Source organism: Amblyraja radiata, chromosome 37, assembly GCF_010909765.2.
Source record: "Amblyraja radiata isolate CabotCenter1 chromosome 37, sAmbRad1.1.pri, whole genome shotgun sequence".
Lineage (NCBI taxonomy): Eukaryota > Metazoa > Chordata > Chondrichthyes > Rajiformes > Rajidae > Amblyraja > Amblyraja radiata.
In genome coordinates, this window is record NC_045992.1 from 16,855,661 (window position 1) to 16,883,521 (window position 27,861).

Consider the following 27,861-nt stretch of genomic DNA (forward strand, 5'->3'; position numbering starts at 1 on the left):
AAATTCCTCCTCATCTCCTTCCCAAATCTACCAATTTAGTTTAGTTTAGTTTAGAGACACAGTGCGGAAACAGGCCCACCAAGTCTGCACCGACCAGCGATCATCCCGCACACTGACACTATTCTACACACTAGGGACAATTTACAATTTACAGAAGACATTTAACCTACAAACCTGTACGCCTTTGGAGTGTGGGAAGAAACCGGAGTTGGCGGAGAAAACCCACGCGGTCACGGAGAGAACGTGCAAACTCCATACCGACAGTTCATAAGTGGTAGGAGTAGGAGCAGAATCAGCACCCCTAGTCAGGCGTAATCTGGATCAGACCTGGGTTTCTCCTGCTGTAAGGCAGCAACTCTACCGCTGTGCCACCCTTTCTCTGTATTAAATATCAAGAACCATTCCGCAGCCCACCGATCATGATCCTGCTGCAATGTTTGTCAACCACCTCCACTATCTGCAATACCACCCACTCTTGTGTCATCCGCAAACTTGCCGTGTACGTTCTCATCCAAATCATTGCAATCCTTTGTACTCACTTCAGCGTCTGGGCTTTGAAGTCAAACTTGGCTCTGGCTGGCAGCATCTAGAAATGGAGAGCAGGACAAAGATTAACCACAGAGCCAGCGAGCGGAGGAGTCTCCTGAAGCTCACTCAAAGCGGCAGCAACACGGTTAATGGGATGGTTAGTGCAATGGACTTCGAAACAATCCCAAACACAAGGAAGTTGGCGTCGGTTCCCAAGCTAAAGCGACACACACACACACACACACACACACACTCTCTCTGCATTCTTCAGCAGCATATACGGTAACCTTCACAAGGGCGAGCACACAATGGGTCACTTAATCCCTTCACTGGCTCCCTTTTTGGGTGCACGGTAAATGCACCCTTGAGATTCGGGGCTTTTGTTCCAAGTTCAAGTTGAAACAATAGATCCTGCAACGTCTATGCAAAAACATAAATAACTGGGTTAACGTACGATAAGCGTTTGACGGCACTGGGCCTGTACTCGCTGGAGATTAGAAGGATGAAGGGGTAACTTAATTGAAATAGTGAAAGGCCTGGATAGAACGGATGTTTCCACTAGTGGGTGAGTCTAGGACCATAGGGCCACAGCCTCAGAATTAAAGGATGGTCCTTTAGGAAGGAGATGAGGAGGAATTTCTTTAGTCAGAGGGTGGTGAATCTGTGGAACTCATTACCACAGGCAGCTGTGGAGGCCAAGTCAATGGATGTTTTTAAGGCAGAGATAGATTCAATTCTTGATTAACACGGGTTTGGGAGGATGCTGAGGATCGGAAGATTTATCAGAGGCAGAGGAAAGTTGCCCGAGAGCTTTGCTGACCGGTAAGGCAGGAGGCAGGAGAATGATAGATCAGCTATGATTGAATGGTGGAGTAGACTTGATGGACCGAATGGCCTAATTCTGCTCCTATGTCACGGAGCATGTCCTGTGTCTGACAGGAAAATGGTTGGAACAATGTCCAGAGATGAAAGAAAAACAAAAGGTGCAAGACAAAAGGATTGCAGAGTTGTGCATTGTGAAGCCAGAGGAAGGAATGTAGGTGGAGGTGAAGCAGAGGAATCGGTGCGAGTCCAGGGGAGAGAGGTGTTGCTGGGGAAGACCAGGGGTGGGGTGTGGGGGAGAGTAGGGAAGGTGAAGTGGGGGGGGGGGAGTGTTGTTAAAGGTGGCCTAAAATTGCAGAATGCAATGTTCATACCGCTGGTTGTGAGCTGCCCTTGTTGAGCAACGATAGATGAGGGAAACCGCCATGAGAAATATGAGCAACAAACCCGGAGGAAACCCACGCGGTCACGGGGAGAACGTGCAAACTCCACACAGATAGCAACCAAGGCTATCGATCCTAGGTGCAGGCTCGACTGAGCTTGTATTCACTGGAATTTAGATGGATGAGAGGGGATCTTATAGAAACGTGCAAAATTCTTAAGGGATTGGACAGGCTAGATGCAGGAAACATGTTCCCGATGTTGGGGGAGTCCAGAACCAGGGGGTCACACAGTTTAAGAATAAGGGGCATGCCGTTTAGGACTGAGAAGAGGAAAACACTTTTTCACCCAAAGAGTTGTGAATCTGTGGTATTCTCTGCCGCAGAAGGCAGTGGAGGTCAATGCACTGGATGTTTTCAAGAGAGTTGGATTTAGCTCTTTGGGCTAACGGAATCAATGGATATGGGGGGAAAGCAGAAACGGAATATGGTTTTTGGATGATCAGCCATGATCATATTGAATGGCGGTTCTTGCTCGAAGGGCCGAATGGCCTACTCCTGCACCTATTGTCTAAGTTTCTATGTTTCTAAGGTGATGTGGGGCAGTAGCTCTACCAGTTACATTGCTGCATTGCCCCTCGATCCATCTATAACACCCCCCAGTAGGTTTTAGATCGGTTGAACATGTTGGAAGGATTGACTTGGATAAATGGATGCTGAGTGGCCATTTGTGTAGGTGGGAACTGCAGATGCTGGTATAAAACTGAAAGACACAAAGTGCTGGAGTAACTCAGTGGGACAGGCAGCATCCCATCCCTTCTATCCAGAGGGCGGCACGGTGGCGCAGTGGTAGAGTTGCTGCCTTACAGCGTCTGCAGCGGCAGAGACGCAGGTTCGATCCCAGCTACAGGTGCTGTCTTGACGGAGTTTGTACGTTCTCCCCATGACCGCGTGAGTTATCTCCAGGTGCTCCAGTTTCCTCCCACACTCCAAAGACGTACAGGTATGTAGGTGAATTGGCTTGGTGTATGTGTAAATTGGCCCTAGTGTGTGTAGGATAGTGTTAATGTGCGGGGATCGCTGGTTGACGCGGACACGATGGGCCGAAGGGCCTGTTTCTGCGCTGTACCTATAAACTAAAGTAAACTAAATCAAACAAGATGCTGAATGGCGATTTGCTGAGAGTGGCGCGTCCTGGGCCCAGAGGTCAGCGGGTGAGTTCAAATCCTTCCTGACCTCTGATCCACGCACGCATGTACACAGATATTCATATAACCCACACAAGCTGCGTGAACTCACTGCCACAGACAGAGCTGGAGGCCAAGTCAATGGATAATTTTAAGGCGGAGATTGGCTTGGTACTGGTGTCAGGGGTTATGGGGAGAAGGCAGGAGAATGGGGTTGAGAGGGAAAGATACTGTAGGTCAGCCATGATTGAATGGCGGAGAAGACTTGATGGGCCGAATGGCCTGATACCGCTCATAGAACTGATATACCATCCCCACATGAAAACAGACAAGGGAGCACCACACACACACACACACACACACACATACACAACACACACACACACATACACAACACACCTGCAATGTTCATTAACTCTGGTTCCCTTCCCACAGATGCTGCCTGACCGGCTGAGTGTTCCAACATTTTGCTTTCATAACGCACACACAGTTCACACGTGGAAATGCTGCCACAGTTGGTAGAGCCACTGCCTCTACCGCGGCTCCAGATAACGGGGTTCCATCCTAGCCTTGGGTGCTGTCTGTGTGGAGTCTGCATGTTCTCTCTGCAGCCTTTAGACTTTAGTGGCACAGCGCGGAAACAGGCCCTGGGACCCACCGAGTCCGCGCCGACCAACAATCACCCTGTCCGCTAACCTGTACACACTAGGGACAATTTTGTTTATAACTTACTGAAGCCAATTAACCTACAAATCTGTATGTTTTTGGAGTATGGGAGGAAAGCAGACCACCCTTCAGATGCCGGTTTACCAAAGAAAGACACAAATGCTGGAGTAACTCAGCATAGTTCTATCCTACACACTAGCGACAATTTACAGAAGCCAATTAACCTACAAATTCACACATCTTTGGAGTGTGGGAGGAAACCGGAGCACCCGGAGAAAAAACATACGTGGTCACAGGGAGAACAGGGAAACAGCGCTCGTAGTCAGGATCGAACCTGGATCTCTGGCAATGTGAGGCAGCAACTCTACCACTGTGCCGTAAATCTTCTGGTTTCCACTCACATCCTAAAGAGGTCGGGATGGATGGATGAATCGGGTGCTGTAACTTAACTCTTGGGTCAATGTGTGGGGAGCTGATGGCGATGTGGGGGTGAATAAAATGGGAGCTTGATGGTCGGCCTGGACATGACGGGCCGAATGGCCTGTTTCCATGCTGCAGAGTCACACATAAACGTGGTGCGGCACGGTGGTGCAGCGGTAGAGTTGTTGCCTTACAGCACCAGAGACCCGGGTTGGATCCTGACTCTGGGTGCTGTCTGTACAGAGTTTGTACGTTCCCACCGTGACTGCAGCATTGCATTTCCACAGTTCAAAGTCTATAGGCTGCAGAGCGAATGTTTTCTCCGGGTGCTCCGGTTTCCGCCCACACTCCAAAGACGTACAGGTTTGTAGGCTAATTTGCTTTGGTATAATTGTAAATTGTCCCCGGTGTGTGCAGGGATCGCTGGTCGGCACGGACACGGTGGGCCGAAGGGCCTGTTTCCGCAATGTATCTCCAAACTAAACTAAATAGAGTCACACGCATTCATGGAGAAACTCGATCTCGGAAGATGGTTTAATATGGGAGTTTCCCAATGCAGAAATAGGACACTTGTCTCCAGAGTGCCAAGTGAAAGAAGGGTCTCAAGCCAAAATGTCACCTATCCCTTCTCTCCAGAGATGCTGCCTGACACGCTGAGTTACTCCAGCACATTCTGTCTATCTAGAGTAGCATCTGCTCTCTTGGCCGAGATGAAGGTGTGAATTACCAGAGTTCCTGACCTCCCAGCTTGATCCTTCCCAGGGTGAAGTACTGACAATCTGTGTAAGGAGATTAGCAGTGCCCTAGGGTCAGAACTTCAGATGCCGGTTTACCAAAGAAAGACACAAATGCTGGAGTAACTCAGCCGGTTTATAGTTTAGAGATACAGCGTGGAAACTAGCCCTTCAGTGGCCCAAGTCCACGTCACCCATTCACACGAGTCCTTCCCTACGCAGACCAGCGTACAAGACCATGAGGGGAATAGATTGGGTAAATGCACACTTTGCCCAGAATAGGGGAATCAAGGACACAGGTTTTAGGCGAGGTGGGGGGAAAGATGTAATAGAAATCTGAGGGGCAATTTTTTTAACTCAAAAGGTGGTTGGTGTATGGAACGAGCTGCCGGAGGAGGTAGTTGACGCAGGGACTATCACAATGTTTAAAAGACATTTGGACAGGTACATGGATGGGACAGGTTTAGAGGGATATGGGTTAAACGCAGGCAGGTAGGACTAGTCTAGACGGGGCATGTTGTTCGGCGTGGCAAGTTGGGCTGGAGGGCTGTTATGACTTTAAAAAAGCTGCAGTTTCAAAGTCAAGAAATTCCAATATAGAAAATGTGATCAGTGTCGGAAATTAATGGATTTTAGGTCAATGCACTTTTCTAGAGCAGTAATTCCTCCGCTGTTCTAGCGTTGCCTATTTCCTTCGCTCCATAGATGCTGCTGCACCCGCTGAGTTTCTCCAGCACTTTTGTCTACCTGCTGCTTACGGATGTTGTCTGTACGTTCTCCCTGTGACCGCTTGGCTTTTCTCCGGATGCTCCGGTTTCTTCCCACACTCCAAAGACGTACAGGTTTGTAGGATAATTGTCCCTAGGTAATATTGTCCCTAGTTTGTAGGATGAACTTAGAGTACGGGGTGATTGCTGGTCAGCACAGACCCAGTGGGCCGAAGGGCCTGTTTCCACGCTGTATCTCTGATGTAAACTATAGGGGTTCCACAAAGAGAGGCGTCAGAGTGAGCTCAGCAAAGGGACAATATACAAAGTACGTTCGTGAAAGTGGAGCCGTGAATGGCACAGTTTCCAATCCCGGCCACGCGGGATTCCTTTGATTTAGCAAAACCTGGTGAATCCACAACCTCATTTAACCCACACAGCCTCCCCAAGCACCACACCCACAGTGAGTAAAGGGATTGGCGAGGCACACAGCTAGGCCACAGGCTTTGCGATAGGGGGCACAAAAAGGCAGCGTGTAACACCAGCCCAGAGGGATTGGAATGTTCCTGACACACACACGACCACACGTGTATACACTTACACACACACGTGCACAAGTGTATACACTTACACACACACAGGCATGCACTTACACACACGTGCATACACTTACACACACATAAGCACACATACATGCACAAACATACACTTACATGCACACACACATAAACACAGGTGCACTCACACACACGTGCGCACACACTGCATACACACACAAGCACACTGACACTCACGCACACACTCACGCTCTCACTCACGCACACTCACACACACTCACGCACACTCATGCACACACGCACTCACGCACACTCATGCACACACAAGCACACACGCACGCATATACTTACATGCACACACACAAACACATGCGCACTCAAACACACATGCATACACACACAAGCAGACAGACACTCATGCACGCAGACACTCATGCATGCACACACGTGCACACACACACTCATGCATGCACACACGTGCACACACACTCACGCACACACATACTCGCGAACACACACTCACGCACACTCACATTCGCGCATGCACGCACACAAAGCCGCACACACCCACGCAAACACACTCACGCACACACTCACACACACTCACGCATGCACGCACACTCACGCGCACACATTCATGCACACGCATGCACCCACGCACACACACACATTCATGCACACATACACACACCCACGCACACACACACAAGCACACACAAACTTCAGCCACGAGGGTGAACAATGAGGTGGGTTTGACCATGCGAGACTGCCAGCAATGCAGCACAGCACCACACTCCACCACCGTTAGCGACTATTGCGGGGTTAGTTCCCGTAAGCCACAGAAAGCCAGGCGATGGAACAGCACGGCAGACGGAAGGTGGCGGCCATTGCTTTGGGGTCGGGTTGAGCGCCGATTTACGCGGAACCGACCTCTGACCCTGATCTCCTCCTTGCTGCCTCGTCTATGTCAAGGAGGTCACCAAATCTCTCATTAGTGATAAACTGGTGGTGAGTGAGAGCGATGCCCGTGTGCCTTCTGGCTGCAATGTCAGCCTCCTCTTGTTCTCGTTTAAGCCGTCTCTGCTCTTCTAACAGTCTCTGTTAGAAAATTGCATAAAATGGGATGGTAAAAAAGTCTGCTGTCAGCCGGTTTGAAAAAAGCCAAATTTTCTTGTAAAAAAAAAGTTCAAACACATTATTATTAAAAAATTTGTGACGGTCCACATGTTTGTGACGTTCCACATGTTTTATGATCTGGCTTTAATAAAGGATATTTATACGCAATGTGTGGTGTTCAGACGAGGCTCTTGCACCCTGTGGATGCAGCCCAGACCATCATGCTAGCCAACCTCCCTTCCTTGCTTTCCCTCTCTCTCCATCCCTCCCCCTTCCTAGTTCTCCGACCTGTCTGACTGTCCCCCTGATTACATTTTATCTCTGTATACTTCATTGTCAACTTCTCCCAGCTAACAATTTCTATTCTACATTTTCCTTATTCTACTTCCCCTTTGATGTCATGTTCTCACACCTCACACTTCCTCGTCTCTGTGTCTCCCCCTCCCCTGACTCTCAGTCTAAAGAAGGGTCTCAACCCGAAACGTCACCCATTTCTTCTCTCCAGAGATGCTGCCTGTCCCGCTGAGTTACTCCAACATTTTATGTCTATCTCCCTTCCATTGACTCCATCTACACATCACGCTGCCTCGGCAAGGCCAGCAGCACAATCAAGGACCAGTCTCACCCCAGTCACTCCCCTCTCCCATCAAGCAAGAGGTACAGGAGTGTGAAAACGCACACCTCCAGATTGAGGGACAGTTTCTTCCCAGCTGTTATTAGGCAACTGAACCATCCTATCACCAACTGGAATTCAGTCCTGACCTCCCACCTACCTTATTCGAGACCCTCAGACTATCTTTAATCGGACATTACTGGACTTAAACTTGCACTAAACGTTATTCCCTTTATCCTGTATCTGTACACTGTGGGCGGCTTGATTGTAATCATGCATAGTCTTTGAACTGACTGGATAGCACGCAACAAAGGTTTTCACTGTACCTCGGTACAAGTGACAATAAACTAAACTAAACTAAACTGAACTAAACTAAACTAAACTGAAGTAAACTAATGTAAACTTCCCGTTAGGATGCTGATTTGTGTTTTTACATACGAGAATGTTCAGACAATCACCTCATATGGAGGCAAGATAAAATGGGATTAAATGGACCTCTTTAACAAGAGTATGATGGAGAACAAACAGCAAGGACAGACACACTGAAACAGAACACGGATGGATCAGCGCTTCCCAAGAGCCAGGGATTTTTAAGGAGCAACCCCAATTTGACGCAAACCTTCCATCTTGGACCTCGGAGGATCGGCAACAGGAGATACACTGATGGCAGAGCCTCCAAAATGGAGGTTTGGTTTGATAGCATTCACCAAGTGACCCGACTCCAGTATGTTTAACACACGGGGCAGTGGCATGCAGTTTCTCCAACCAGATGTGAAGTACATCGATTTATTCTGCAGAGTCCCAATCGGGCAATATTCACCAGATAAAAACCAACCTCATATAAAGGTGGTGGGGCACAGCGGTAGAGTCACTGTCTTACAGCGCCGGAGACCCGGGTTCGATCCCGACTACGGGTGCTGTCTTTGTATGTTCTCCCCGTGACCTGCGTGGGTTTTCACCCAGATCTTCGGATTCCTCCCACACTCCAAAGATGTGCATATAAGTAGGTTAACTGTCTTTGTATAAATGTAAATAGTTCCCAGTGTCTGTACGATAGTGTTATTGTGCGGGGATCACAGGTCGGTGCGGATTGTACACCTCTATAAGATCACCCCTCATCCTCCTCCTCCTGAACCGAGCAACATGGTTGTAAACCTTCCCTGCACCCTCTCCAGCTTGACTACAGCTTTCCTATAACATGGTGCCCAGAACTGAACACAATATCCTAAATGCGGCCTCACCAATGTCTTCTATAACTGCAATGGTATAATTTTAAGGCAGCGATAGATAGATTCTTGATTAGTACGGGTGTCAGTGGTCATGGGGAGAAGCCAGGAGAATGGGATTAGGAGGGAGAGGTAGATCAGCCATGATTGAATGGCAAGGTGGACGATGGGCCGAATGGCCTGATTCTGATCCTATCACTTATGAACTTTGCACTTTATCAACTTTATGAACGCCCGCATTTTTCCCAATTTTGCCCATTTCGTCTGCACTTTGGTCTATCTGCTGACATTGGTTGAAATGCCAGATTTCGTCTACAATTGAGAAGGGGAATGCATTGGGTTTAATAGCTTTACCAACTTAACACTCTTACTAATCCAGAACCATATGGCAGCTTTTGGCACATTGGCCTCCATCTGTCAGGGTTTTGATTATAGAATTTGAGATATTATGTTACAGCTGTACAAGACGTTGGTGAGGCCGCATTTGGAATATTGTGTTCACTTTTGGTCGCCCTGTCACAGGAAAGATATTGTTAAGCTGGAAAGAATACAGCGAAGATTTACGACGATGTTGCCAGGACTTGAGAGCCTGAGCTGTCGGAAGAGATTGGGCAGGCTAGGACTTTGTTCCTTGCAGAGCAGGAGGATGAGGGGTGATCTTATAGAGCTGTACAAAATCATGAGAGGAATAGATCAGGTAGAGTCTTTTACACAGAATAGGGAAATCAAGAACCAGGGACATTGGTTTAAGGTGAGGTGGGGAAAGATTTAATAGAAAACTGAGGTGCAACTTTTCCACACAGAGGGTAGTGGGTATATGGAACGATCTGCCAGAGGAGGTAGTTGAGGCAGACAACATTTAAAATATACTTGGACAGGGTCATGGATAGGACAGGTTTAGAGGGATAAGGGCCAAATGCAGGCAGTGGGACTAGTGTAGATAAGGCATCTTGGTCAACATGGGTAAGTTTGGCCAAAGGGTATATATCCATTCTGTATGACTATGAGGTGTAACTATTATAACCAATTAATCTAGACAGGTAGAAGAGGCTATTAGGCTTAACAGAGTAAATAGACTTGATGGGCCAAATGGCCTAATTCAGCTCGTAGAACTTGTGAAATGCTTATCCACAAGATGGTAGGCGACCTTTGAAGTATCTTTAGTCAGAATTAATTCAATGTTATATCTAGAACTAATTCACGTTATTCCCCATCTCCTGTATCTGTACACTGTGGGCGGCTCGATTGTAATCATGTATTGTCTTTCCACTGAGTGGTTAGCATGCAACAAAAGCTTTTCACTGTACCTCGGTACATGTGTCAATAAACTAAACTGAACTAAAGATAGACACAAAAAACTGGAGTAACTTAGAGGGACAGACAGCATCTCTGGAGAAAAATAGTAGGTGACGTTTCGGGTCGAGAGCTTCTCGTTCTCAGCCGACAAACAGCTAACAATGGTCTGTTTCATTTATCATCATGACTTTTTTGCCTCTTTCATTCATTGTTCTTTATCTCTCCACATCACCATCTACACCTCTCGTTTCTCTAACCAGCCTGAGGAAGGGTCTCGACCAGAAAGGTAACCCATCCATTTTCTCCAGAGATGCTGCCTGTCCCGCTGATTTTACTCCAGCTTTTTGTGTGTATCTTCGGTTGAAACCAGCATCTGCAGTTCCTTCCGACACACCGAAACTGACTGAGACACTGCCCTGGCCAAAGGCCATTGACCTCACACCGGAGCGGTCATTGTGTGCGGACCCACCTCTTTGTCCTCGTGACGGCGACGACACATCTCCTCAGGGGTCTCCATGCGTTCGATCGGAGTGGACAACCTCACCGAGTCCGATTCTACCCGGAGACAACACAAAGCAAAGTTAATCCTCACATCGCGGCCGACATGACCGTTTAAAGCGTAAGAGACAGCACGGAACGCAGCGGGAGAGTTGCTGCCTCACGGCGCCGGAGACCCGGGTTCGAACCAGACCACGGGTGCTGTCTGCACGGAGTTTGTACGTTCTCCCGTGACCTGTGTGGGTTTTCTCCGGGAGCTCCACTTTCCTCCCACACTCCAAAGACGTGCAGGTTTGTAGGTTAATTGGCTTCGGTAAAAATTGTACATAGTCCCTAGTGGGTGTGGGACAGTGTTGGTATGTGGGGATCGCTGGTCGGTGCCGACACGGTGGGCCTGTTTCCGTGCTGTATCTCTAAACTAAACTAGACAGGAAATTTCATAGGTGCAGTAGCAAACTTAATCCTGCCGTGAATGGTTGGTAAATACAAGAACTGCTTATCGCAGTTTATCAAACGTTCGAGAAGACTGATGCTGGAAGATTGCTGGGGTCACACTGGCATGAAAAGTGCAACCATTTAGAATTGGCAGCAACCAGGCAAACAAAAGTCCACTCTAAGTAATGAAAAGGAACAGCAGGTGCTGGTTAATATTAAAGACAGACACTGAGGTGATGGGGTAACTCAGCGGGTCAGGCAGCATCTCTGGAAAGCATGGATAGGTGACGTATTATATAGGTGACGCACCCTTCTTCAGACTGATCGTGAGGGGAAAACTGGACCTAAAAGAAAGAAGCTATAGATGCAGATACATTTAAACTTTTAAAATACATTCAGATAAATAAATAGAGAGGAAGGGTTTAGAGGGATTATGAATCAATTGCAGACAAATATCACTAGCGAAATATGCCATCTTGGTTAGTACGGACAAGGTAGGAAGAATGGCCTGTTTCAATGTTATACAGCTCTATGCCTCCATGTTGTGTGTTTATTTACCATTGTCATTTATAGGTGTACTGAGTTAGATTCAGAAAGATGCTGTATAATAATGCAGGTAACTGTTTTTGGTATTCAGGTTTTGCTGAGAGAGTGGGTCCCAGTTCTTTCCCCCTCTCCATTTTCTCCAGAGATGCTCCCCCTCCCATTCTGAATCCGACCTTTCTGTCCTGGGCCTCCTCCATGGCCAGAGTGAGCACCACCGGAAATTGTAGGAGCAGCATCTCATATACCGCTTGGGCAGTCTGCACCCCAGCGGCATAAACATTGACTTCTCCAATTTCCGGTAGCCCTTGTTGTCTCCTCCCCTTCTCAGCTCTCCCTCAGCCCTCGGGCTCCTCCTCCTCCCCCCCCCCCCCCCCCCCCTCAGAGAAAACCAACGCAGGTCACGGGGAGAACGTGCAAACTCCGTACAGACAGCACCCGTAGTCAGGATCGAACCCGGGTCTCGCGCTGTGAGGCAGTAATACTGCTGCGCCACTGTGCCGCCCCTAGTCCTACCTGCCCACACTTGAACCATATCCCCCTAAACCAATTACCTACAAAGCATTAGGCCTCATCTCACCATTGACTGATAGACCCAAGATCTTGATCAGCATTGATTTTAGTTTAGTTTAGTTTAGAGATACAGCGAGGCAACAGGTTACCCAACAGGGCAATCAGGTTAACAAAGGCCTTGGACACTCTCGACACCAGCTTCCCCTTGGGTTGGCTCCCTTTGCCCAAGCGCTGGAACACACTTCCAGACTCCAGCATCACTGACTTCCTTCATCAATTTGGGCAGGGCCCTGATGCAGAGGTAGAGTTGCTGCCTCACAGCGCCAGAGACCCGGGTTCCATCCTAACTTTGGGTGATGTCTGTACGGAGTTTGCACGTTCTCCCCGTGACCTGCGTGGGTTTTCTCTGGGTGCTCCGGTTCCCTCCCCCACTCTCAAGATGTACAGGTTTGTAGGTTAATTGGCTTCTGCAAATTGTCCCTAGTGTGCAGGATCGAATTGGTGTGCAAGTGCTCGATGGGCTGCGCAGACTCGGTGGGCCGAAGAGCCTGTTTTCACGCTGTATCTCAAAACTAAACTAGTGTGTGAATGGGTGATCGCTGGTCGGTGCAGACTCGGTGGGCCGAAGGGCCTGTTTCCGCACTGTATCTCCAAACTAAACTAAACTAAAATCTATAATGATCAAGATCTTGGGTTGCTTCAGAACTGCTGGAGGTGGAGGGGAGGGCCACAGAGTCTTCGAGTCAGTGTGGAAACAGGCCCTTCGTCTCAACTTGTACAAACCGACCAACATGCCCCACCTACACTAGTACTACCTGTCCACATTTGGCCCATATCCCTCTAAATCTGTCCTATCCATGTACCTGCCAAATGTCTCTTAAACATTTTGACACCAACTACCTCCTCCGACAACTTGCTCCATCCATCCACTACCCTTTGTGTAAAAAAAATTACCCCTCAGGTTCCTGTTAAATCTTTCCCCTCTCATTTTAATCCTATGTCCTCTGATTTTCAATTCCTCCACCCAGGGCTAGAGTATCGATGCGTCTACCCAATGCATTCCTCTCATGATATTGTACACCGCTATAGGATCACCCCCTCATCCTCCTGCACTCCAAGAAATAAAGAACTAGCCTGCTCAACCTTTCCCTCTAGCTCAGGCCTTTGAAACATGGCGACATCTTTGTAAATCTCCTCTGCACCCTTTCCAGCTTGACAACATCTTTCCTATAACATGGCGACCAAAACTGAGCACAATACTCTAAATATGGCCTCAACAATGTCTTATACAACTGTAACATGACCTCCCAACTTCTGAAGAAGGGTCTCAACCTTAAACGCCACCTACTCCTTTTCTCCAGAGATGCTGCCTGGCCCGCTGAGTTACTCCAGCATTTTGTGGCTGTCTCCCAACTATACTCATGACCCTACTCAGGGTATAAAGAGGAGTGTGAAGAGGAGTCCCCTTGCTTTAATCACCTATATCGCCACTTACCCGTGTGAACCTTGATAGCTTATCTACAACATCCACTAGCTGCCCTTTTGAACACAACATTAATACAAAGCTAAAGGGGAATAATCAGTAACTACTGGTCCAGTAACACATCAAGCGTAATAAAATACCTATCCCTTTGCATAATCTCTCTACAGTCCAGTTCCCCTCACTATTGGGACAATCTCTGTCGCTCCAGCTTCCTGGATCAGCATTCCTCTAATTCCAGACCACGAACGTTCCCAGTTTCCTTCTCTCACTTCCGGCAGCTGTGGACCCGGTAACACACCTCCAGATTCAGGGACAGTTTCTACCCAGCTGTTATCAGGCAACTGAACCATCCTACCACAACCAGAGAGCAGTCCAGAGCTACTATCTACCTCTTTGGAGACCCTTGTGCTGTCTTTGATTGGAGTTTACCAGCTTTACCTTCCACTAAACATTATTCCCTTATCATGTATGTGTACACTGGGAATGGCTCGAATGTAATCATGTATAGTCTTTCCGCTGACTGGTTAGCATGCAACAAAAAAGCTTTTCACTGTACCTCGGTACACGTGACAATAAACTAAACTCAATTCCCTCCCTATATTTTTCCACATCTCTACGGTTGAGAGAAACCATCCTGGGCCAAGCATTTAAAAGCCAACTCTAGTTTATTTTTAGTTTAGTTTATAGATACAGTGTGGAAACAGGCCCTTCTGCCCACAGAGTCCGCATCGACCAGCGATCCCCGCACATTAACACCGTCCCACATACACTAGGAACAATTTACCATTTTACCGAGCCAATTAACCTACAAACCTGCACATCTTTGGAGTGTGGGAGGAAACAGGAGCTCCCGGGTAAAATCTGTGCAGTCACATGGAGAACGTACAAACTCCATAGAGGCAGCACCCATAGTCAGGATCAAACCCGGGTCTCTGGCGCTGTGAGGCAGCAACTCTACCGCTGTGCCACTAATTTGTGGTTCTTGGGTAGATTGTGAGTAACTGGCTGCTAAAGCCAGCAATAAATACCAACCGAGTCTATGCAAACAAGCTACAAGTAACCACCTAATGGTCTGTGTGTCTGTGTGAACCTATATATATAGACGTATATACATACATCTTTGCATTCAATAACATGACTAAACATGGGAAGACATCAATTGCTAGTGTAACTCAGCGAGTCAGGCAGCATCTCTGAAGAACATGGATAGGTGACGTTTCATGTCGGGACCCTTCTTTAGACTGATTGTAAGGGACAGGGGAAGGAAGCTGGTAAAGAGGAAGGACAGGACTAAGCCTTGCAGGTAATAGGTTGATACAGGTGAGGTGGGGGGGAGGGGGGGGGGGCGAGGTTTGGTAAGGCAGATGATGGACAAAAGGCAGAGATGGAAACATGGAAGGTTTGGTTTAGGGATTAGTTTAGAGATACAGCGTGGCAACGGGCCCTTCAGCCCACCAAGTCTACGCCGACCATTGATCACCCGTACACTAGTTCTATGCTCGGGGCAATATACAGAAGCCAATTAACCTACAAACCTGCACGTCTTTGAAATGTGGGAGGAAAGTGGAGCACCGGAGAAATTCCTCGCAGAGAGAGAACGTACAAACTCCGTAGTTTGGTCAGGATCGAACCAGGATCTTTGTTGCTGTAAGGCAGCAACTCTACCACTACGCAACTGTGCCACAAAAAGGTGTGAGACAAAAGGATTAAAGAGCTGCAAATTTTGAAACTAGTGCAAGGAATGGAGGGGGTTAGGAGACATAGGTGCGAGTCCAGGAGGGGCACAGGGGAGGGGGGGGGAAGGGAATGGAGGAGGAGATGTTGAGGGAAGAAAGGATAGTGCGAGGGTTTGTAAAATTCATACAGTTGGGTTGTAAGCTACCCAAGCGGAATATGAGGTTAGAGAGCCATACAGCCTAGAAATAGGCCCTTCGGCCCAACTTGCCCATACCGACCAACATGCCCCATCTACACTAGTCCCACCTGCCTATGTTTTGGCCCATATCCCTCGAAAACCTGTCCTAAATGCTTCTTAAACATTGCAATTGTAAAAGCTACTGCATCTTTCAAGAGAGAGCTAGATATGGCTCTTAAAAATAGCGGAGTCAGGGGATGTGGGGAGAAGGCAGGAACGGGGTACTGATTGGGGATGATCAGCCATGATCACATTGAATGGCGGTGCTGGCACAAAGGGCCAAATGGCCTACTCCTGCACCTATTGTCTATTGTCTACTGTCTATCATCTTTTATTGAGGTAGATCTTGTATCTACCGTGAGTTAGAGAAAGGGTAGTTGCAATTTGTGAGTTAGGACCTCCTACCACTCCAGTATCAATGTATTGAGAGCTAGGGTAAAGATTCAGTCTAAATGGTTGGGTGGGACCGTACGATGCAAGAGGGTTTAGGGTGACCATTTCAACTGGGGGGGGGGGGGGGTTTCTGTTTCCATGACCACGGGATTCCTGAATCACCAATTTAATACAGTTGCTATTAGTTGTACACCAGGGTCTTTCTAAGCTGGCAATATGTAATCTTGAGACCAGGATCATAAAATACTTCTTTACTTACAAGGCAAACTGACCATAGGCAGTCAACAACTCGAGTTAAAAAGTAGAACTGCAGATGCAGGTTTATACCAAAGATAGACACATAGTGCTGGAGTAACTCAGTGGGTCAGGCGGCATGTCTGGAGAAACAGGATAGGTGGCGTTTCGGGTCGGGAACCTTCTTCAGACTCTACCAAAGATAGACGCAAAGCGTTGAAGTAACTCAACAGGTCAGGCAGCATCTTTGGAGAAAATGGGTCCAGGCCTGAAGCGTCACCTATCCATGTTTTCCAGAGATGTTGTGTGACTCACTGAGTTACTCCAGCACTTTATGTCTAAGTTCATAAGTGATAGGAGCAGAATTAGGCCATTCAGCCCATCAAGGCTACTCTGCCATTCAAACATGGCTGATCTATCACTCCCTCCTAACCCTATTCTCCTGCCTTCTTGCCCGACACCTGTACTAATCAATAATCTATTTATCTCTGCCTTAAAAAATATCCATTGATGGGCTCCACAGCCGTCTGTGGCAATGAATTCCACTTATTTACCACCCTCTGACTAAAGAAATTCCTCCTCATCCCCTTCCTAAAGGAACGTCCTTTAATTCTGAGGTTATGACCTCTGGACCTAGACTCTCCCACTAGTGGAAACATCCGCTCCACATCCACTCTCTGCAGGAGGATTATGGTGTCAAACAGCAGAGGCTCCAAGGAGAAGTAACATCACTGACTGTAGAGGTGAAGACATGCTGGGACTTGTAGATTGGGTAGGGGGTGGGGGGGGGTAAATGTTGGAGTAGAAACACAGGAAGAGAGAGTGCAGAGAGACAGAGTGTTGTTGAGTTACTGGAAGGTCCACCTTGAGGAAACATCTCCACTTCGCTGCGCCGACTGCGGTTTGGACCGGGCGCACCCAATGGCGCATGGCTTCCATTAGAGAGATCAGAACCCGAGATGCCGCCATCCCGGGCAGGTGTGGTCACAGCCGAGCGTCTCAGCGCTTCCACGACGTGAATGGAAGTCGTGCGGGTGGGGTGTGGCGGCTTTGCGTTGGGCTGCCGCCTTAGCGCGACTGGTCGAGCCAGCAAACCTCCCGCCTTGTCCTCCACCTCGGTCTGGCTGGCCGAGTCCACCAAGGTGAAGGGGTTTCGGAACTTGGGCGGAGAGGGCCTTTTGAGCCTGAATGGCCTTGGGCTCAGGAGGTAGAGGTTCCTGGAGAGAGGGAGCGGATGACGTGGCGTGGTCGGCTGGGGGTCTGCAGGTCCCACGTGCCGGGGAAGGGCAGTGAAGCTGGTGCCAGAGGTGAGGAGGGGTTCCTTGTGTTGGCTGGCATCGTGCGTGGTGAGGGATGGCCGCCTGTTGGCACAGATGTCCCCCGAGAGGGTGGACAGGCAGACGAGCTCGGGGTCGGGGCAAGGAGAGGGCGTCTCGGAGACCACCACCTCACCGTGGCCTGCAGCCACCTCCTCCACCTCGCTGCCCGAGGCTGAAGCTCGGTGGACGGTGATCTGCACGTCGGCCGGGGTCTCCTTGCCCCAAGGCGGGAGGTCTAAGAGCGACTCGGCTGATTTTGCCAGCTGCATGTATGGCACGGAGGGAGAGGGCAGCGGGCTCCTGCACGCCGTCGAGTCGCTGCCCAGATCCAGCGAAGGCATCGACTGGGACCTCTGGATGATCTGCTCAAACTGGCTGACCCTGGAGGACACGGAAGACCACGGGGGGCCATCCGACTCCCCCCGGACCCTGCCCCGCTCGTCCCCAACCCGCGGACCGCTCTCGAACCGGGACTCCACCGAGGAGCGGGCGCCGGCTGGTGGGGGCACTGGCCCACTGATCCGGTCCACATTGGCTCCAGGTTGGGTAAAGTGGGCAGCATCATCAACAAGGCCGTGTAGGTACGGGCATCTTCTCGCAGCGCCATCTAACTCCTGCCCTCTCCGCTCATCACTCAAACAAAGAGATGGCTCCTCTGCCTCTTTGAGCAAGAGAGACTCACAGCTCTGCCTGGTCTCCTTCACCACCGATCTCCTGTTGTCCAGCTGGTAGTCATCACCATCACCAAGAAGGTTCTCACAGCTCTGTGCTCTCTGTGGAGAGACACTCTCTCTATCCTGGGGCAGAATGACATTTACAGCTAACTTGCGTTTGAACTTGGAGGGAAGGATGTCAAATATGCAGGCTTTTGCTGCCGCTAGGGACTTCTTAGGTCTACATTTATAACTTAGCACAGAACTAGAGATATCTGCTGTACTATTAACTGACGTAGTTGAAATGCTGTGGCCTTTCCCACCTTTAGTATCCACTGGAAAGCGTGCGGAACAGAACAGACACAAATGTTAGAATAAAACGTGTTAGTAAACTATTGTATACACATGTCACCATTATCAATGGATAAAACGAACAGCTAATGGCAAGACCCTTAACAGTACTAACATACACAGGAATCTTGGGGTACAAGTCAATGGCCCTGAAAATGGCAGCATGGGTGGATAAGAGTGGAACAGAGGACATATGGTATATTTACCTTCATCGGTCAGGGCATTGAGTATAAATCTGTATAACGCGATATCACCGAGCCCACAGCCAACAACAGACCATTGTGGGCTCCACCTATCCTTGATTATCATTGCTTTTTGCGCATTATTTCTCCTATTTATTGTCTGTATCTCTAGTTTCCCTTTCTCCCGTTTCTCGGTCTGAAGAAGGGTCTCGACCCAAAATGTCACCTATTCCTTTTCTCCAGAGATGCTCCCTGACCAGCTGAGATATTTGTGTCTGTCTTCGGTTTAAACCAGCATCTGCAGTTCCTCCTTACACTTTGAGTATAAGAGTCAGGGAGTCATGACGTGGCTTTATGGGACTTGACTTTGGCCGCATTCGTGGTATTATACGCAGTTGCCGTTGCCCCAATGCAGGGGGGATAGGGATCGTGGGGCTTTGGAGAGGGGGGGCAGAAGCGGTTGACCAAAACTTTGCCTGCTGCACGGAGAGGTTGGACAAACGTGGATTGTTTCCTCTGGAGTGTCGGAGGCTGAGGAGAGATCTAATAGAAGTATATAAAATGATGGGAGGCGTAGACAAGGTAGACAGTCAAAGCCTTTTTCCCCCAGGGTGAAAATATCAAAGACTAAAGGGCACAGCTCAAAGGTGAAAGCGCAAAGTTTAAGCGAGATGTGCAGGGCAAATTTATTTTAAACACAGTGGGTGGTGGGTGCCTGGAATGTACTGCCAGGAGTGGTGGTGGTGGAGGCAGATACGGTAGCGTTTAAAAGGCTATGAGATAGACACAAAGATATGCAGGGAATAGTAAGGTGTGGATCTCACGCACGCAGAGGAGATTAATTTGTCTTGGTACGTTTAAAAAAGAGATGAGGAGGAATTTCTTTCATCAGAGAGTGGTCAATCTCTGGGATTCATTGCCAATATATATTCTGTAAGCGAAGATTGAAAATAAATTGGAGGAATTGCACCTGATGTTTCACTGGGATAGTTTACATCCCAACAGTATGAAGATTGGATTCTCTAATTTTAATTAACTTCTACGTTCATTCCCCTCCCCTCCCCTCTTGCCCCCTTCCTTCACCCTAGTCATTTTACCAGTTCCACAGTTCTCCACATTGTGCTTCTTGCGATCAAACCTTCCCCAGCCAACATTGGACCTACCAGGCAACAACCTACCTGAGGTCATTTGTGGCCGGCCCTGATTGCTCCTGTTCTTCACCCCCATCCCACCCCCTGCTTACAGTCTGAAGAAGTTTCTCATGTTCATACATCCTTGGAGCAGAATTAGGCCATTCGGCCCATCAAGCCTACTCCGTCATTCAATCATGGCTGATCTATCTTTCCTACTCAACCCCATTCTCCTGCCTTCTCCCCATAACTCCTGACACCTGTACTAATCAAGATCTATCACTTCCCGTCTTAAAAATATCCAATGACTTGGCCTCCACCGCTGTCTGTGGCAATTAATTCCACAGGTTCACCACCCTCTGACTAAAGAACTTCCTCTTCATTTCCTTTCTAAACAGTTCGTCCTCTTATCCTGAGGCTGTGGTCTCTGGTCTTGGAACCTCCCGCTTGCGGAACCAACCTCTCCAAATCAACTCTACCCAGTCCTTGCACTATTGGGTAAGTTGCAATGAGTTTCAATGATAACTGGTCTCGGCCCGAAACGTTACCCATCCAATTTTCTCCAGAGACGGTGCGTGACCCGCTGAGTTACTCCACCACTTTGTGTCACCTTAGATCTTACCTGCGACCTGTCCTGGATGTGTCATAGAGCCGTACAGCAGGAAACAGCCCACCACATCCGTACTGACCTTTGTTGCCCATCTACGCTAACTGGAATTGCTCACATTAAGTCCACACCCTTGTGTGCCTTCTCCATTCACAGGTCTCTAAATGTCTCTTCAATGTAATGATTGTATCTGATTCCATCACCTCCTCGGGTAGCAAGTTCCAGAGATCAACCCAACATTGTAAAAATAAATTTGCCCCTCGAATCCCATTTAACATTTTTCTTTCATCTTTTCTTGTTTTCGATACCCCTACCATGGGTATAAGATACTCCCCTGTATACCATCTACCTGGTATACGCCCCTTATAATTGTAACTGCCTCTCAGCCTTCTTCGCTCCAGGGAAAACAAACCCATTTTTCCAAACTCTCCCCTTCAATGGAGTCCTCTAATCCAGGCAACATCCTGGTGAGTCTCTTCTGCACCCTCTCCAGCTTGACTGTATATTTCCCATTGTGTGGTGGCCAGCACTGCACACAATATCTCCCACTGCACCTACTCCCCAGACATCACTTATCCATGTTCCCCAGAGATGCTGCCTGACCCACTGAGTTACTCCAGCACTTTGTGTCGAACCAGTGTTTTGTAAAGTTGCAACATAAAGTCTCAATGCTTATGGAGTCAAGCTTACCCAGAGGACATAGGTTTAAGGCGAAGGGGAAAAGATTTAACAAGAAGCTGAGGGGTAGTGTTTTCACACAGTGTGGAACAAGCTGCCAGAGGAAGTAGTTGTTTTGTCTTAAATGGTGCAATATGGGCGGCACGGTGGCGCAGCGGTACGGGTGCTGTCTATATGGAGTTTGTACATTCTCCCTGTGACCACGTGGGGTTTCTTCGGGTGCTCCGGCTTCCTCCCACACTCCCACAGGTTAATTAGTTTTGGTATAAATTGTTCCTAGTGTGCTAGTCTAACAGTCTGCGAGGACTCAGTGGGCCGAAGGGCCTGTTTCCGTGCTGTATATCTAAACCCTAAACTAAGTAACTGCCACAACTACCTCTTCCGGCAGCTCGTTCCATATACCTACCACCCTTTGTGTATAAAAACTAAAATAATTTTTCTTGTTAAAGCATGAGACAAGTTCCCTCACTTTCCACAACACGACCAACTTTTCTCTCATCTGCAATCTTTCTAATGATTCCTTGTACATTCATATCCAAGTCGTTAATATATATCACAAACAACAAGGGTCCCAGTACAGATCCTCACGGTACACCACTGGTCACAGACTTCCAAGCAGAAAAACATCTATACATCTCTACATTCTGCCCCCAAATTACCAAGCCAATTTTGGATCCAGATTATATAGGAAGGAACTGCAAAGGCTGGTTTAAACCAAAGTTAAACACAAAAAGGTGGAGTAACTCAGCGGGTCAGGCAGCATCTCTGGATAGAAGGAATGGGTGACGTTTCGGGACTAGACCCTTCTTCAGACTAAGTCGGGGGGGGGGGGGGGGAAACGAGAGATGTAGACGATGATATAGAGAGATATAGACCAAATGAATGAAAGATTTGCAAAAAGGTGGAGCCCACAATGGTCCATTGTTGGCTGTGGGCTCGGTGGTAACGAGTTATGCAGACGGTGAAACTCAACAGGATCACAGTGAAACTCGTATGACTAGGGTGGGGGAGGGACGGAGAGTCAGGGGATGCAAGGGTTACATAGAGAAATCAACATTCATCCCGCTGGGGTGTAAGCTGCCCAAGTGAAATCTGAGGTGGCTTCCTGGCCGTTTGCCCTGGATCCCATGTACCTTTACCATCTGCACCACCCTATCACTTGGAACCTTGTCAAAAGCCTCACTACATCCATGTGGACAATGCCTACTGTTCTGCCTTCATCAATCATCATTGTTATCTCTTCAATCAAGGGTGGCACGGTGGCGCAGCGGTAGAGTTGCTGCCTTGCAGCGCCAGAGACCCGGGTTCGATCCTGACTACAGGTGCTGTCTGTACGTTCTCCCCGTGACCTGCATGGGTTTTCTCCGCGATCTCCAGTTTCCTCCCACACTCCAAAGACGTACAGGTTTGTAGGTTAATTCTCTTGGTGTAAATGTAAAATTGTCCCCTGTGTGTGTAGGATAGTGTTAATGTGCGGGGATCGCTAGTCGGTGCGGACTCGGTGGGCCGAAGGGCCTGTTTCCCCACTGCATCTCTAACTAAACTTAAATTAGGGAGGCAGAACTTTCTTCACTCAAAGCCGTGTTGACTATCCCCACCCAACCTCTGCCTTTCCAAGAGTAAATCCCATCCCTCAGGATTTTCCCCATTGACTTATTCCATTGATTAAGATCCACCAGCTTGTTCATCTCTGCTGCCCTTCTCAAATCCATATCACCAAGCCAATTTTGGATCCAAATTGTGTATGAAGGAACTGCAGATGCTGGTTTATACTGCAGTTAGACACAAAATGCTGGAGTAACTCTGACGTTCAGGCAGTATAGGAATAGGTCCCTTCTTAAATAAAGGAAGGCCATTAACTCTCTCCATCTGAAGAAGGGTCTCAACCCTTTCCTCCTGAGATGCTGTCTGGACCTGCTGAGTTATTCCAGTTTGTTGTGTCTATTTTCGCTATTAACTATCCTTCAGATTGAGGGTCAAGGGCCTGTCCCACTGTACGAGATAATTCAAGAGCTCTCCCGAGTTTAAAAAAAAAATCAAACTCGTGGTAAGTACGTAGAATGTACGTAGGGGCTACGTCTGAGCTTGTAGATGTCCCGTAGCGGCTCGTAATGCTAACGGCAGGTACTCTGGAAACGCAGAAACTCGTGACGTTTTTTCAGCACTGTGAAAAATGTCCACGAGAGCCCCCGAGTACTTACGAACGGCTATTACCGTAATTCTCCGAGTTCGAATCAGGGGACACTCGGGAGAACTCTTGAATTACCTCATACAGTGGGACAGGCCCTTCAGTGTGTGAAAGGACAACTAGTTAGTAAGCTTGCAATGCCAGACATGAATGGTCAGGGGAGGTTTTGTGGTCTGCTGCTGTATGCAGTCAATAGAAGGTCATTATCAATGCAGGGGATAGGCTGCACTCTGCTGCCTCCTTGTGTGTGTTGCTACATGGACCTCATGGTAGAAGCAAGCTGCACATAGACTTTGCCCAGTCCACAACCTGTTCATTCAGTCCCACTGAGTATATGGTGGGTTGAAGGCTGCTGAGAAGACTGATGGATCGTGATGGAAACTAGTTTGGAGATGAAGTCAAACTCCAATCCTTGGCTCTGAATCACATTGCTAAACTACCCATGCCAGGAATATATAGATCCTCCTAATGTCCCAAGTTCGTGCAATTCCAACACCAGCACCACAAACAACCCAGACGTTATGGACAGCTCGGTGGCACAGCGGTAGAGTTGCTGCCTTACAGCGCCAGAGACCCGGGTTCAATCCTGACCTCGGGTGCTGTCTATACAGTTTGCACATTCTTCCTGTGACCGCATGGGTTATCTCCGGGCGCTCCGGTTTCCTCCCACCCTCCAAAGACGTGCAGATTTGTTGGTTAATTGTCCCTCTGTAAATTGTAAATTGGCCCTAGCGTGTGGGATAGTGCTAGTGTATGGGGTGATTGTTGGTCAGTACCGACTTGGTGGGCTGAAGGGCCTGTTTCCACGCTGTAGCTCTAAACTACACTAAATTACGAAATATTGTGCTTTCCAACCATTGAAGCGTTATCAGGACACGAGCTCTGAATCTTAACATTGAAGGGCCACTGGCTCCAGCAAAACCAAAGGGAAGGGGCTAAACCTTCAGTGAACATCTATATAAAAGGACACAGAGGCCTAGAGGCATAGTGACCCAGCATGGAAACAGGCCCTTCAGCCCAACTTGCCCAACGTCCCAACTACTCTGGTCCCACCTGCCCGCGTTTGGCCCATATCCCTCCAAATTCATCCTACCCATGTCCGAAGAAGGGTCTCAACCCGAAACGTCTGCTGTTCCTTCCTACATATTTGGACTGCTTCTGGGTCAATTGTCCCACTGGCTAAAAATACAGCTCCATAGAACAGAGAACATTGAACAGTAGAACAATGATCTCCATTCCCTTTGTCCTGTTTTCACACCTCACACTTCCTTATCTATGTACCTCCCGCTCCCCTAACATCAGTCTGAAGAAGGGTCTTGATCCGAAACTTCACCCATTCCTTCTCTCCAGAGATGCTGCCTGTCCCGCTGAGTTACTCCAGCATTTTGTGTCCATCTTTGGTTTAAACCAGAATCTGCAGTTCTTTATTACACACTATCCATGCACCTGTCTCACTGTTGTTAGTTAGGATAGTCCCTGCCTCAATTACCTCCTCTGGCAGCTTACTCCATATGACCACCACCTTTTATATGAAAAGGTTACCCTTCAGATTCCTATTAAATCTTTTCCCCTTCATCGTAAACCTATGTCCTCTGGTTCTCGATTCACCTTTCTCTGGGCAACAGACTGTGCATCTATCTGATCTATTCACCTTATGATCATATACACCTCTATAAGATCACCCCTCATTCTCCTGCGCTCCATGGAATTGAGACCCAGCTTACTCAACCTCTCCCTATAGCTCAGACCGTCGAATAACTTGGGTGCTGGCGTAACTCAGCAGGTCAGGCAGCATCTATGGAGAACATGGTAGGTGAGGTTTCAGGTCGAGACCCTTCTTCCAACAGCTTGTCAGATGGTGGTCTGGTGTTCATCTGTGGGGTCATGGTCAAGGGGTGAGGATGAGGAAGTGTTCGAGAGCCGGTGTCTGGCCTCAGACTACAAGAGCACCTCCCTTGTCAGCAGGTTTAATAACTGTGTCGGGATGGTGGCTGAGTGAGCAGAGGGCTGTGTGTTACAAGGGGAGATTACAAAGGAGGACCCGACGTGGGGGGACTGCTGTGAGGGGGGGCAAAAGAACAAAGGAGGACCCGGCATGGGATACTTTGTAACTTTGTCAGTGTCCTTTATGTGGCCACTCTTTGCATACCTCGAGAATGCAAACAAAGAACAATAAAGTATTCATCCATTGACATGCCCTCCCTCCACTGAGGTGAGTTCCCATGAACGGGCAGGTTAGTAACAAGTAGATGCGAGGGCCTGGGTAAACCACTGATGGACATTTGGGTGAATTGTGGACGCAGCCCAGACCATCACACAAAACCAACTTCCCTTCCATTGACTCCATCTACACCTCACGCTGCCCCGGCAAGGCTAGCCAGCATGATTAAGGACATGTCTCATCCTGGCCACTCCATCTTCTCCCCTTTCCCATCGGGCAAAAGGTACTGAAGTGTGAAAACGCACACCTCCAGATTCAGGGACAGTTTCTTCCCAGCTGTTTCCCAATGGAATCATCCTACCACAACTAGAGAGTGGTCCTGAACTACTATCTACCTCTTTGATGACTCTCGGACTATCCTTGATCGGACTTTACTGGCACTAGACGTCATTCCATTATCATGTATCTATACACTGGTAACAGCTCGATTGTAATCATGTTTTGTCTTTCTGCCGACTGGTTAACACACAACAGAAGCTTTTCATTATACCTCGGTACGCGTGACTACAAACTAAACTGAACTGCTATGAGCATGTTCACCTTTGGTTGAAGAGGAGCTGGACGTTCTCTTGCTCAACCCACTCAGCCCCTGGAAGGGTATGTCTCCGCCTTCTAGGACCGTCTTGTAGATTTGCCTCTCGTTTTCCTGGGTGATCGACTCTCCGCCTCTCGGCTCGGCCTGTCGACTCGCTGCCTCGTAACTGGGTGCAAAGAGCGAGCTGCAAAACACAACAGAAGTGCAAGTGACTACGGGTGCTGCCTGGACAGAGTTTGCACGTTCTCCCCATGACCTGCGTAGGTTTTCCCCGAGATGTTCGGTTTGTTCGAGATGTTCGGTGGATGTTAAACTGTGTTAAGTGTGTGTTTGGTTATTTTATTCTATGTTATGACAGCAAGGTATACAATTTCGTTCAGACTGAAATGTCTGAATGATAATAAAGGACACTTGACTTGACTTTCCTCCCACACTCCAAAGACGTACAGGTTTGTAGGTCTATTTGCTTGTTATAAATGTAAATTGTCCCTAGTGCTAGTGTGCGGGGATTGCTGGTTGGCATGGACTCTACAAATTTCCACTGCCTGTTTCTGGGTCAGACACAAAGTGCTGGAGTAACTCAGCGGGTCAGACAGCATCTCTGGAGAAAAGGAATAGGTGGCGTTTGGGGTCGAGTCACTTCTTCAGACTCTTCTACCACCCAAAAAGTGAGTATGAAGAAGGGTCTCGACCCCAAATGTCACCTATTCCTTCTCTCCAGAGATGCTGCCAGAACGCTGAGTTACTCAAGCATTTTGTGTCTATCTTCAGTGTAAACCAGCATCTGCTGTTCCTTCCTACATATTTGGACTGCTTCTGGGTCAATTGTCCCACTGGCTAAAAATACAGCTCCATAGAACAGAGAACATTGAACAGTAGAACAATGATCTACATTCCCTTTGTCCTGTTTTCACACCTCACACTTCCTTATCTATGTACCTCCCTCTCCCTAACATCAGTCTGAAGAAGGGTCTCGATCCGAAACGTCACCTATTCCTTTTCTCCAGAGATGCTGCCTGTCCCATTGAGTTACTCCAGCATTTTGTGTCTATCTTCGGTTTAAACCAGCATCTGCAGTTCCTTCCTACACATTGAACAGTTGAGAATAGGCCCTTCAGATCACAATGTCTGTGTTGAACATTTTTAGGTAGACACGAAATGGTGGAGTAACTCAGCGGGTCAGGCAGCATCTGTGGAGAGAATGAATGGGCGACTTTTCGGGTCGAGACCCTTCTTCAGACTGATGTGGGGACAAAGATGGAATGTAGTCGGAGACAGTAAGATTGGTGGGAGATCTGGGGAGGGGATGGAGAGAGAAAGCAAGGGCTGTCTGAAGTTAGAGAAGTCAATGTTCATACCGCTGGGGTGTAAACTACCCAAATGAAATATGAGGTGCTGTTCCTCCAATTTGCGCTGGGCCTCACTCTGACAATGGAGGAGGCCCTGGACAGAAAGGTCAGATTGGGAATGGGAGGGGGAGTTGAAGTGCTGAGCCACCGGGAGATCAGGTAGGTTAAGACGGACTGAGTGGAGGTGATCGCCGAGCCTGCGCTTGGTCTCGCCGATGTAGAGATAGAGAAGTCAATGTTCACACCGTTGAACATATTTAGGTTAGTTTTGTTTATTGTCACGTGTACTGAGCTACAAAGAGAAGCTTTTTGTTGTTTCAGTGGTGCAAGATTACAGTTGTCGTCTCTCAGCGCCAGAGACCCCGGCTCGATCCTGACCTCA

The 27,861-nt window shown here is 48.4% G+C and overlaps 1 protein-coding gene across 5 annotated transcripts in view; it reads right to left on the bottom strand.

Moving 5' to 3' along the window:
* sorbs1 (sorbin and SH3 domain containing 1) overlaps positions 1-27,861 on the bottom strand; it is a 148,193-nt gene that overhangs the window by 33,472 nt on the left and 86,860 nt on the right. For all 5 annotated transcript variants that reach the window (XM_033012767.1, XM_033012766.1, XM_033012769.1 and 2 more), the window contains 4 exons: positions 26,136-26,314; positions 10,722-10,807; positions 6,932-7,099; positions 540-586 (listed from right to left, as the gene is read on the bottom strand). In XM_033012767.1, coding sequence (XP_032868658.1) covers positions 540-586; positions 6,932-7,099; positions 10,722-10,807; positions 26,136-26,314 — 480 coding nt within the window. The remainder of the gene's footprint in view (positions 1-539; positions 587-6,931; positions 7,100-10,721; positions 10,808-26,135; positions 26,315-27,861) is intronic.